A 13,423-nucleotide genomic window follows, 5' to 3' on the forward strand; every position below is an offset into this window, starting at 1 on the left:
ACTGTGGATTCAGCGTGGCCATAAGCCTTCCCCACCATGATCAACTTTACCCTCAAAAGGAACCAAAAGAAAACCCCTTTTCTAAAGAAAAAAAATGAAGGTGTTGCTGTTGCAGATGTCTTGGACTAGATGATAGAGCATAAATGACGGTGACAATAATAGGAAAGACTGGCTGCAGGAAGTTTAAAAAGGCAGGCAGGGCATGGTGGATTTAATGACTGGCAGGATAGAAGGAATGGAAAAGACAGAAAAGTCAAAGATTATTCCAGATTTCCTGATAGAGGAAGGAACAACAGTACCAATTTATTTCCTGTTAGAAATGTTTAAATAAAATCTTTAAAACATAAGGTTCCTCTATAGTTATACACGTTGACACTAACTGCAAAAATATTTTTAATTCAATTCTGGCATATAATTTCCATTTCTCAAACTATCTTCTGCCTATTTTACATAAAAGTACTTAAATGAGCCTCCACTTCCACAACGCCAACAAGAGAAAAATGAAGCTTAAATGTTCAGCACAGACATATGCTGAATGCATGAGGTCATACCTGAAACTACAAAGTTTGACTTTCAAATTGAATCCACAAATATTTTTAAAAGTTCAATACCCCAAATACACACACAAACAAGGTATCCTAAAGTGTTTGCTTGAACTGACATTAGTAAGCCAAACACAGAGCAGCTTTTATTATATGTGACTGACTTTAATTTTGGCAGTGAATAGGAAAAAAAAGGAATAACAGAAAGCACTACTCTGTGAAACCAAACAATGAGAACAAAAAGCCTTCAAAGCCTACTCAGTCTTTCAAAAATTGGGTGTCCTAAACGTGGGTCAATAGATTAGTCTTAAGCAAAAAAGATGAGTCTTTTTAAGCACTGTCATTTTGTCTCTATAAAGCTTTCCAACATTGTACAAATATACACCAACTTTATGAAAGGAAGTAAGGAAGCCACAATTCCCTTAAACTAGAAAGGGATAAGGCAAAGCAACAAACACAACTCTAGTCCCAGAACCAGAGGAAGGTGGATCCTTCTTAGTTTGAGGATAGCCTGGGCTACATGAGACCCCTGGGGGGGGGGGGGAGTGTCATATTGTTTATGTAGCAACATATTTCTTTTCCCATTTACACAGAAAGTAATCTGTACTTGCAGAAAAAAAGAAATGCCACTTGTATTCTCTTAAAGCAGTTTTATAGGTGCTGAAACAAAAATCTTTCTCCCACAGAATGGATGAATCTGCTTATGAAATAAAAACTAGATGTCCCGTATACTGGTACCTAGCAACCCCCTTCACTCAACTCCCATGGGCTTCTCCCACAGACTATTTCATCAGTTACCTGGGGAGTTTGTGAGGGATGGGTTAGTCTTTTGTTATAAGAGAAAACTTCAGCACATACTGTACTCAAAGGAATGTGTTCAACTAATTGCGAAAAGGAGTGAAAGCTGTTTATTTTCATCATTTATCTCCTTCAGTACATATGGCGAAAGGACTCAATTCTCATTTAAGTTACCTCATCACCCCTAAACAACTTGGCAACTCTGACTAAACACAGAGCCTACCTAACCTCTGCTTAAATGTCAACGGGACACCAAAATCATTTTCCAAGTTTCCCAGCCCGTTCTATTACCAGAAGCTATACAAGTTAAATGCTTGTAAGTTTTTCTGTAAAATTTCTTGGACTCTCCCACAGTAGGCACAATTTACAATAATTTAAGATCTATATCTCTTGGAGGGGGAGAATGCTAAAATAGTCATCTATTTAAGACTACACGCTGATGACGGAATGCTTAGTGCCGAACAAAAGGAGGAACTATACCTTAAGAAAGACTGAGAAAGGCTATACCCTTAACGCTGTAAATGTTTTAAATTTAGTATAACCAGATGGTCTCTTGGATAACAGTGTTTCAACCTCCCCCTTTTTCGACAGTTAACCACCAAGTTTTGCCGTGAAATGGTGGTTAGGGATCAGACTTAGATTGAAGAAAGAAAAGAGACTCGCCTACAATTCAAAGAGGGAAGAGAAACCACAGAAGAGAAACGTGGTGAAGAAAAAAGGAAAAAAGCCAGCTCGAAGGAGTCACACTGAACGAGGAAAAGCCTTTCTTGAGCCATTTCTCCGAGTAACCCGAGCCCAAAGCGCCCGCCAGCCGAGGGGCGAACTCGGAAGTCCAGACGAGGCAGAGGCAGCGTTGCTGGCCGGCGCTGAGGCGCCGGGAGCCGACAGCCGTGCCCACGCGCGCTCCCCGTTAGCTGGCCGGCGGCGACACCCACCTGGAGACCGCCATGGCCGGCGCCGGCGGTTCGGAACTCCCGGGGAGCTACACGCCGCACCGCTGGGGCGCTCGTTTCCCGAGCAGAGCGGCGCAGGCCCAGGCCGTCGGGCGCAGGGCAGCAGGTGGCGCGGCGTGTAGCGGCCGGCACGGGCCTTCGGGCATGGGCCGCCCACCGGAGCTCGTCTCCAACGCGGCCGGGGTCCTTCACACGGGCGGAGGCGGCGCCGCTCTGACCCGCAGCACTTCAAACCCGGTGCCCCCAGCCCCGCTCTCCGCTGACGCAAACGTCGGGACGCCGGACTCGGCGTCAGTGCGCCGGAAGTGACGTCATCTACACGTGGGGCGGCGCGCTGTCGGCCTACTCTCTGGGAGCTCCGTCCGCGTACGGCCTCTCCTGGAGCCGCTTCGCTGTGCAGATCAGGACGGGAGGGAAATGAAAAGAGGTCTCTGTTTTCCAGGGCTGGAAGATTGCCTAGCTAGAGTTCTGGAAGTTCCAGACCTCGGACTCTAACTGCCTTCCATCCCGACCCTACCCCTCTAGGCTGTTCCCAAAGAGGAACGAACTCTGGAGGAATTTGCCACTCCGGCCCGGGTCGCGATGCTTTGGGCGGGGGTGAAGTCAAGGGAGACCTGCAAAGGGCTGGGTGGGGTGGTACACGCCTATAATCCTTGTACTAGGGAGGCTGAGGTAACAGGTTGTGAAACTGGAGGTCAGTCTGGGCTACAGAGCGATTTCCAGACCAAGAATTTGCAGTGGTTCTACAAGGAGGAGGGGATGGAGGCTCAGGTGCATACCAGTGGTTGTGCATAAATGCAGGGACTGCCCACGATTTTACCAGGCCTACTGCTAAACACTCCTCTGTTGCCTACTGGGGCCTCTTACCACCTTAAAATTATTTTTATGCCAGTAGTCAAACTAGTATGTCTCTAGTTTCGACAAGCCCAGTTTATTGGCCACTGACAGATTAATCTTCAAAAGGTACATGTCGTGTCACTCCTCCGCTTATAAAACATGCCCATTGGCTTCTCGTTGCCTTTTTAGAACTTATGTCTCAATCCTTGAGTCTGTCATCTGTACGATGAGAAGCACTGTAGAAGGCTGTGGAAATAAAATGAGGTCATGTAAGTATGGGAAGGAATAAAGCAAGTGCCTGCTAGAGTTCTCTGCAGGGGGCTTACATTACCTCAGACAATTACCAGGCAAGGCTGTAAATAATGTGATGTTTTTCCCAGCTTGTTGTTTGGTGGTGCTGGGCCTAGAACTCAGGACTTCACATCCTCGGCCTGTAAAAGAAGTTTTAATCTTCACTTTACAAGTGAGGCAAGTAAGCTCTGAAAGTTTAAATAATCGCCTAGCTTCAAGACAGTAATAACTATTTTCCAGCCAGGCATAGGTGGTGCACACCTTTAATCCTAGCACTTGGGGGAGGCAGAGGCAGGTGGATCTCTGTGAGTTCGAGGCCAGCCTGGCCCACAGAGTGAGTTCCAGGACAGCCAAGGCTACACAGAGAAACCTTGTCTCAAAAAAAACAAAACAAAAAATTTCCGTTTATTCAGAGGACCTAGATTTACTTCCCAGCATCCACAGGATGGCTCACAACCATCTGTAATTGCAGATCCAGCGGATTTGATGCCTTTTGGCTTATATGGACATCAAACACACATGTGGTACACATAGAATCATGTAGGCAAAATCTCATAAATGAAAAAAGGGTTTGAAAAAAAGTCAGCATAAATGCAGAAATGTTCTAGTACATAAAACAATACTTGGAAAACAGAGTGACAGAGACCTGAACTAGGTGATTAGGGGGAAACTAAGGTGTTTAAATGGATAACTATATGGCAAAAGTGGCTAGCTATGTAAAGATCCTGAGAGCTCTCTGTATATCTAAGATTAGCACATTCTGGTGGGAGGGGTAAAGGGACTTGTAAGTAAAGAATTTGGATTTTTATGCTAGGTGTAGTAAAGAGGGTTTTAAGCAAGAGAGCAAGATGATCTGTTATAGAATATTATTTCAAGATGTGTCATTTGTTTATGCTGTGGAACTTTTTTTTTTTTTTTTGGTTTTACAAGACAGGGTTTCTCTGTATTGTTTTTGAGGTTGTCGGTCCAGCCCGGCCTCGAACTCACAGAGATCCGCCTGCCTCTGCCTCCCGAGTGCTGGGATCAAAGGCGTGCGCCACCACCGCCCGGCTGCTTTGGAACATTTGTTTAATGATGCAAAGATGTGTTGCATTTGTTTAACTCTGTAAACCTGTTTTACTTTGCCTGTCTAAAACACCTGATTGATCTAATAAAGAGCTGAATGACCAGTAGCCAGGCAGGAGAGGGATAGGGACTGTCAAGCATAAAGAATAAAGAGGAGAAAATCAGGGAGTAAGGAAAGGGGGACATCAGGGGCCAGCCCACCCAGGTATACAACCAGCAACAGAGTTAAGAAGGAAAGAGAGGTATATAGAGTAGAGAAAGATAAAAGCCCAGAGGCAAAAGGTAGACGGGATAATTTAAGTTAAGAAAAGCTGGCGGGGGCCTGGTGGAGGGACAAGGGAGGAAGGGTGGGAGAGGGAGCTGGGATTGACATTTAAAGCATGCATGTTTCTAATTTAAATAAAAACATCAAAAAAAGACTCCAAATAAAGAAAAGAAAAGCTGGCTAGAAACAAGCCATGCTAAGGTTGGGCATTTATAAGAAAGAATAAGCCTGCCAGGCGGTGGTGGCGCACGCCTTTGATCCCAGCACTCGGGAGGCAGAGGCAGGCAGATCTCTGTGGGTTTGAGGCCGGGCTGGACCGACAGCCTCCAAAACAATAAAGAGAAACCCTGTCTCGTAAAACCAAAAAAAAAAAAAAAGAAAGAATAAGCCTTTGTGTGTTTATTTGGGAGCTGAGTGGCAGGCCCCCCAAAAGAATAAAAGAGCCAAAAGAGTAAACAACTACATTGATTTTACATTTTTAAAAATCTTTTTCTGTAATACCAAAGATACATAGATCTGTATTCTTAGCTTCTGAGAGAAGAAAGGACTATTGTTATCAACTTGGGGTTTTTTTTTTCTTCCAAAGGTAATTTATTTTTTTAATTGTGTTTGTGTAGCCCGGGGAACATAGAAGCCAGAGTATCTGATCCTCCTGGAGCTGAAGTTATAGATGGTTACGAGCCTCCTGAGAATCAAACTCAGATCCTCAGGAAGGGTAGTATGTGCTCTTAACTACTGAATCATTTCTCCAGCCCCTTCAACTTGTACAGATAATGTAATCATCAAATGGTCCTACATACTCGTGGTAGGACTGACTGACTTTTTTCTTTCTTGGTTTTGGTTTTGATTTTTTTCAAGACAGGTTACTCTGTGTAGCCCTAGCTGTCCTGGAATTAGCTCTGTAGACCAGGCTAGCCTCAAATTCAGAGATCCACCTGCCTCTGTCTCCCAAGTGCTGGAATTGAAAGCTTGCAGCACCACCACCCAGCTAGACTGACTTATTTTTAAGTCCTTTCTCGTCATGCTTGATAGTTTTGTGTCCAAAGAAGTTTTATTTCACTAAGCTTCAGTCTGCATCTGGGAAGTGAAGAAAATAACGGTACTCAGATTTGGTGGAGAATAAATGAGAATGACAAACATTTAGCCAAGTGTCTGCCACAGTAAGCACTCAAAACTATTAACACGTTGACCTTTGGTGCTCACAGCAGTGCTGCTGATGAAATCCAGGGCATGCTAGACACTTGCTGTGGCCCTGAGCTAAACCTTCATCCCTGATTATTCCTTTTGTTACTTAATTTCTGTGTCTTAATCCCTCAACTGTGAAATGGGGATAATAACACTAGTTTACAAATTTTGGAAGTATGGTTGTCTATAGGATTGAAAAGTAATCTAGTATATATAGCTTTTATAATGCCACACCCCAGCAGCTTCTAGGTCCAATGATCTTTAGTCAAATATATTTATAGTTTTGTGGTACACTGACCTTTAAAAGCATGACACTATACATTTCTTGAAGATCCATATATCCCCACTTTAAAGATAATGGCTGTAGAAACACACTTTTCCTGGAGATTATCCCTACAAGAATGTTAACTGAGGACTGGAAAGATGGCTCAGTGAGTGAAGGCATTTGCCACCAAACCTAGCCTGAGTTCCATCCCTGAGGTCCATGTAGTGGGAGCAGAGCACCAACTCCTACAAGATCTGACCTTCATGTGCCACTCACACACCTACACACACAAATAAATGGTATTGTTTAAGAACATTATAAAAGGCTGAGCTTGGTGGCCCACTCTTTTAATCCCAGCACTCAAGAAGAGTATGAATACAAGGTCAGCCTGGACTACATAGCAAGTTCCAGGCCAGCCATTGCTACATAGTGAAGCCTTGTCTCAAAAAAAGAAAGAAAAGCCGGGCGTTGGTGGCGCACGCCTTTGATCCCAGCACTCGGGAGGCAGAGGCAGGCGGATCTCTGTGAGTTCGAGGCTGGGCTAGACCGATAGCCTCCAAAACAATACAGAGAAACCCTGTCTCGTAAAACCAAAATCAAAAAAGAAAGAAAAAATTCACTGCAACAACTGTTTACTACTTAGAAAACCTAGAAATGGTCTGAATCCATAGTTTCCTATCCATCTAAATACCTCTAATTTTATAATAGAGTCCCCAAAAAAGTGAATAAATAGGACCTATGGACAAATTATAAGTTAAGAAAAATTCAAACTATCTTAATACTGTATTTTCTTTAGATAAATTTCTACAAAATTAAAATTAACGTTTACTCCTCTCTGATCCCATGGTCCTCTGTGCCATGCCAAAAATAACTGTCACTATGAAGTTTGAGTTTTTATAAATATATATGTATCCAGCATATAATTTTGTAAGTTTTTTCTTTTCTTTTCGAAACAGGGTTTCCCTGAATAGTCCTGGCACTCACTCTGTAGACCAGGCCAGCCTTGAACTCAGATCTAACTGCCTCTGCCTCCTGAGCATTGGGATTAAAGATGTGTGCCACCACCTGCAGTGCAGGCTATAAATTACTTGTATGTTATAAGTTATTTGCTCTCTACCTTTTTTAAATGTGTATGTGTGTCTCCCCCCTCTCTGCCCCATCCCCACGTGCTTGTAGGTCCAAGAGCAACCCTGGATATCAGACAGTCATCTTGTTTGCAGCAATTTTTTTTTCTTCTTTATATGCCAGGCTAGCTGGTCTACCAACTTTAGCAATTCTCCTTTCTCAGCCTCTCTTACCAAAGGAGTGTGGGGATTACAGATGTGGTACCAAGTCAGGCTTTGCATGGGTTCAGGGATCTGAACTTCCCAGCTGATCTGTCTCTCTATCCACATTTATCTATTTATTTATTTTTGAGAGTCTACAATATAGCACAGGCTGTCTTTGAACTTGGAATCCACAGTGGTCTATAAATTTGCTAAACTAATATTTCCAGTACATGAAAACCCAGAACAGTTAATATTTAGGCTTTCCCAATTTTAATTAATAGCCATAAAAGTACAATAACTGCTGGGCGGTGGTGGCACACGCCTTTAATCCCAGCACTTGGGAGGCAGAGGCAGGGGCAGGCTGATCTCTGTGAGTTCGAGACCAGCCTGGTCTACAGATCAGGTTCCAGACAGCCTCAAAAATAATACAGAGAAACCCTGTCTCAAAAAAAAAAAAAAAAAACACAGAGAAAAACCTTCAAAAAACAAAACAAAAAAAAGTACAGTAACTATACTTGGTATGAGTTTTTACATATATGGACATTAACAAGTGTAGAATTACTACAAATAGGTTAAAAGAATTCACCCCAGACATATCATTACCACTGGAAGGAAGCTGAGTAGAGAAGAAAATGGAATGTGAAAGAAGTAATAGAAATTACTTATATTATGTTTTTATCTTTAATAAATACATTTAAAACTGGGCAGGTGGTGTACACCTTTAGTTCCAGCACTTGGAAGGCAGAGGCAGGAAGATCTTAGTGAGTTCAAGGCCAGCCTGGTGTAACAGTCAGGACTATTACACAGAAACCTTGTCTCAAAAAAAACATAAATAAATAATTAATTAATTTAGACACTCTCTAAATTTGAGATAAAGTAGCACTGAGCAGGCATTTAATCTCACACAGTTATGAGGAATAGGCAGGCAGGTCTCTGAGTTTGAGACCAGCCTGGTCTACAGAACTAGCTCCAGCACAACCAGGCAGAACTACACAAAAAAAGCCTGTCTCAAAAAAACAAAACAACAAAAAGATAGCCCAGGCTGACCTCAAACTGGTGGTCATCCTGTCATCCTGTCCCAGCTTTTTGAGGTTTTAGGCATAACCGTTCCTGGCTTAATCACTGAAGTCATTAACAAGCTTTACCTTCTTATAAACTGTTAAGTAAAGGGTAACTAGGCCAGCAAGATGACTCAGCTGTTTAGTCCCGAGAACCCACATAAAAGTAGAAGAGAACTCATGTTACAAAGATGTCTTCTGACCTGCAGCACACTTTGTAGCACACTGCCACTCACATGCACACACACTACATTTAACTTTTAAGTATTTATTACTAAAGTGTGCAGCAAGCACTTTGCCTGCTGAGCCATTTCACCAACCAAAAATGTAAGGTGGTTTTGTTTTCTAGGTATGTATGTGTGTGCATGCACATGTGTACATGTGAATACATGTGTGTGAGTGCAGGTGCCTGCAGAGGCCAGAAGAGCATGTAAGATCCCCTGTAACTGTAGTTACAGGTGATTTTGAACTGCCTTTTGTTTTGTTTTTTGAGACAGGATTTCTCTGTATTGTTTTGGAGGCTGTCTTGGAACTCGCTCTGTAGACCAGGCTGGCCTCGAACTCACAGAGATTTGCCTGCCTCTGCCTCCCGAGTGCTGGGATTAAAGGCATGAGCCACCATCACCCAGCTTGAGCTGTCTTATGGGGAGTTTGGGAACCAAACTCAGGTCCTCTGCAAGAGTAGTAAACACACAACCACTGAGCCATCTCTCAAGCCCCATCACTAGACAAACTTAACTTTTTTTTGTTTTGTTTTGTTTTTCGAGACAGGGTTTCTCTATGGCTTTGGAGGCTGTCCTGGAACTCGCTCTGTAGACCAGGCTGGCCTCGAACTCACAGAGATCCACCTGCTTCTGCCTCCCAAGTGCTGGGATTAAAGGCGTGTGCCACCAACGCCCGGCTCAAACTTAACTTTTTTATTTAATTAAAAAGTAACATTTAGGTGCCAAGAGATAACTTAGTGTGTAAAAGCACTTATTGCAACCTTTTCATTGTGTGGGGGGAAAAGGCAGTTGTAGAACACCTGGGTTTGGTTCCCAGTACCCACATGGCAGCTCACAAATGCTGCAGAATAATCCTTCTGTACTCTGTGTGAATATATGTTGCTATGTTTGGTTTAATAAACAAGCTGACTGGCCAATAGCTGAACAGAATAAGTTTAGGCAGAAAAGCCAGAGTAGGAGAACCCTGAGAGGAAGAAGGGCAGAGTCTGGAGTCATCAGCCAGATGCAGAGGGAGCAGGAGATGAAAGTGCCGTGTTAATAAAGGCACTGCCACGAGGCAGAGTGTAAATAGGGAAAATGGGTTAACTTAAAATGTAAGAGTTAGTTAGTAATAAGCCTCAGCTGTTGGCCAAGCATTTATAATTAATATAAGCCTCAGTGTGTTTGAGAGTGACTACAGGACAGGAAAACTCTGCCTATACACGATCATCTGTAACTCAAGTTACTGGATATCCTATCACCTCTTCTGGCTTCCTCGGGCACCAGACATACACGTGGTACAAATGCCTACATGTTGTGGAATATTAGTTTAAGATGTGTTGGGGTTGGAGAGATGGCTCAGAGGTTAAGAGCACTGACTGCTCTTCCAGAGGTCCTGAGTTCAATTCCCAGCAATCACTAAGAAAATTCTCAATAAGCTTGCCTACAGCCTGGTCTTATGGAGGCATTTTCTCAATCAAGGTTTCCTCTCAGATGACTATAGCTTGTGTCAAGTCGACATAAAACTAGTCAGCATGTACATATAAAATAAAAATTATTTTTTAAAGCAACATTAGGGGCTGGAGGAATGACCCCGGGGCTAAGAGCACTTTCTACTCTTGCTGAGAATCAAGATTTAGTTCCCAACATTCACAATGGGCAACTCACAACTACCTGTAACTCCAGCTCCAGGAGGCGTCACACCCTCTCCTGTCCTGTAAGGGTACCAGGCACACATAGTGCACATAAATACTTGCAGGTAGAACCAATTCACATAACTTTATTTTAAATGTCCAGATATGTACTTAGGGCCTGGAGGCTCACAGGTTAAGAGTACTAGCTGCTCTTCCAGAGGTCCTGAGTTCAATTCCCCGCAACACATGGTGACTCACAACCATCTAAAATGAGACCTGATGCCCTCTTCAGACATTCATGCAGACAGAGCACCCATACAAGAAAAAGAGGGGGAAAAAAGATATGTCCTTCATGTTTTCCTACTCCTGTCATGATATTTGGGAATGATGTTTGCCTTGAACTCCATCAAAGTTAAAAATGTTTCTGTATCGAGGCTGGGCTGGTCCGACAGACTCCAAAACAATACAGAGAAACCCTGTCTCTTAAAATAAAAAAAAAATGTTTCTGTACCTTAGAACATTATACTTTTTGTTTTTATTTTTCAAGACAGGGTTTCTCTATGTAACAGCCCTAGCTGTCCTGGAACTCTGTAGATCAGGCTGGCCTAGAACTTACAGAGATCCATCTGCCTCTACTTCCCAAGTGCTGGGATTAAAGGTTTGCACCACTACCAAATTTTATGTATTTTTATTTTATGTGCGTTGGTGTTTTGCCTGCATGTATGTCTGTGTGAGGGTGCCAGGTTCCCTTGGAATTGGAGTTACAGACAGTTGTGAGCTGCCATGAGGGTGCTGGGACTTGAACCCAGGTCCTCTGGAAAAAGTCAGTGCTCCTAACCACTAAGCCATCTCTCCAGCCCCTCAGAACATTACTAGCAGTGAAAACATTCCATTCCACAGAATGGAAGGGAATATTTCCAAATCACATATCTTATAAAATATTGCTGGGAGGTGGTGGCACACGCCTTTAATCCCAGCACTTGGGAGGCAGAGGCAGGCGGATCTCTGTGAGTTTGAGACCAGCCTGGTCTACAAGAGCTAGTTCCAGGACAGCCTCCAGAGAAACCCTGTCTCGAAAAACCAAAAAAAAAAAAAAAAAAAGAAAGAAAGAAAAAATTAGAAATGGAACTTAATTAAAAGCAGGAACTTGATCAGATATTTGTGAGCCAGTGTCATAGCAGCATTGTTGATAATAGCTGAAAAATATAAACATTCAAGTGTATATCAGCAGATGAGTGAATAAGCAAAATGTGTATGCAGATACAATGGTATATTATTTAAATCTAGAGACATGTGACAATGTAACTGATATCTGGAGGATATCATTTCAAGTGGAGTAAGCCTCTTTTAAAAGGATAAATGGTTTTACTTTGTTAGATGGCTACGTTCATAGAGACAGAAAATAGAATCATGGTTGTCAAGGGATGGTGAAAGACAAGAGTTATTGTTTAATGGAGACAAACTTTTACTATTTAGTTTTATTATTTTTATTTAACGTATGTGTATTTGCATGAATATGCTATGTAGGTGGATGCAGAGAGGCCAACAGAGGATGTTGTTAGAGCACTGGATGTGGTGCTGGGAGCTGAACTCTGGAAGAGCAGTAAGAACTCTCAGCCTCTGAGGCATCGATGCCTCCAGCCCCAGAGAGACAAACTTTTATTTGGACAAGGGAAGAAAGCTCTGGAGATGGATGTGACAATGACTGCGCAGGCGTAGATGTTCTCACTGTTGATGAACTATACACTTTTAAGTGGCTGAGATGGTAATTATTTTTTCTCATTTACTCTCAGCATCACTTACTCCCAGGGTTCACATTTCCCATCACTGATCCTCCCCATAGAGTAGTTAATGTGCAATCTACCTTGTGGGCCAGGAAGGGTGGGAGCTTGGCTCTGGGCGGTGAGGGCATTGGCCTTTCACATGAGTCCTCGGGAGGGCTGATCCTGTGACAGAGGCATGGATGGATGTGAGGGCAACCACTGGGCTTCCCTGCTAGGTGGGCTATTTTCTCACACCCTCCTACTGTGCAGCTCAGGAGGGCAGGACAGGACAAGCAGCAGACCACTAAGGGAGGGACACAGGGATGGCTCATGGGATAAGACACAACTCTCCTGGTGAGTTAGTTTGCTCTCCTGGCTTGACACCATCTCCCCTCGGTCCCAGGAGCCAGAGCCACCTCTTGAGGTTCTTGGCACTGATGGGCTTTGTGCTGCAAGACCTCTCAGTACCAGAAAGCTGCTCCCTTACAAGACCCTCACCTTGGCAGGCTCCACCACTTGCCAAGTTACCAGGAGACTGTGCTTTGGAATCTGTGACTGGGGGGGGAGGGGTTACAACTAAGGTGCTTGTGTTTATTAGGGAGTATAGATGCTCCTCTGCTTGACCACCAGGGCTAAGGTATAGGGGCCAGGCAGGGCCAGACCAGACCCTACACCTCCAACCTTTGCCATCAGATATTGGGGGGACTGCAGCAAGTCGGGGACTGCTGGACTGGGGACAGGTCTTTAGATAGGACTCAACAGGCTCCTCCAGTCCTGCAACCTCTTTCCTTTTAAGAGGCAGCTAAAATGCAGTTGGAAGGAGAGGGAAGAAGGTCAGGGTTAGGAAGGAAACAATGAGATGATGGAATGGTATTAGCGGAAGAAAATAATAAAAACGCCTGTGCTCACATGTGAAATGCAAACACTCGAGAACATGCTCCTCCAGAGCTACAGAATAGAAAAGAATGGCGATGCAGGCCTTCCCATACCTCACCCCCGGCAGTGGGCTCAGCCAAGAGGGACCTGGAACAGTCAAGCTGTAGTCCTGGAGGAAGGAGGACTTCTGGGATTGGACCTCCCTTGGAAAGATTTATTTTTATTTTTCATTCATGTGTGTGCATTCCTGTGGCAGTAGGTACATGAGAGCACAGATTCCCATGAAGGACAGAAGAGGGTGATGGACCACCCAGAGCTGGAGTAACAGCTGGCTAAGAGCTACCTGATAAGGATTCTGAGAGCCAAATTCCAGTTCTCTGAAAGAGCAGTAAAGTTTTTTTTCACTCCAGCCCCTCAAAA

The 13,423-nt window shown here is 43.7% G+C and overlaps 1 protein-coding gene across 1 annotated transcript in view; it reads right to left on the reverse strand.

Moving 5' to 3' along the window:
* Positions 1-2,568, reverse strand: part of Btaf1 (B-TFIID TATA-box binding protein associated factor 1) — an 88,859-nt gene extending 86,291 nt beyond the window's left edge. The window contains exon 1 of the mRNA XM_040745067.1: positions 2,276-2,568. Within this exon, the coding sequence (XP_040601001.1) occupies positions 2,276-2,289 (14 nt within the window). The 5' untranslated portion in view covers positions 2,290-2,568. The remainder of the gene's footprint in view (positions 1-2,275) is intronic.
* Positions 2,569-13,423: the final 10,855 nt, after the last annotated feature.

This window comes from Mesocricetus auratus, unplaced genomic scaffold, assembly GCF_017639785.1.
Source record: "Mesocricetus auratus isolate SY011 unplaced genomic scaffold, BCM_Maur_2.0 Super-Scaffold_4256, whole genome shotgun sequence".
NCBI lineage: Eukaryota > Metazoa > Chordata > Mammalia > Rodentia > Cricetidae > Mesocricetus > Mesocricetus auratus.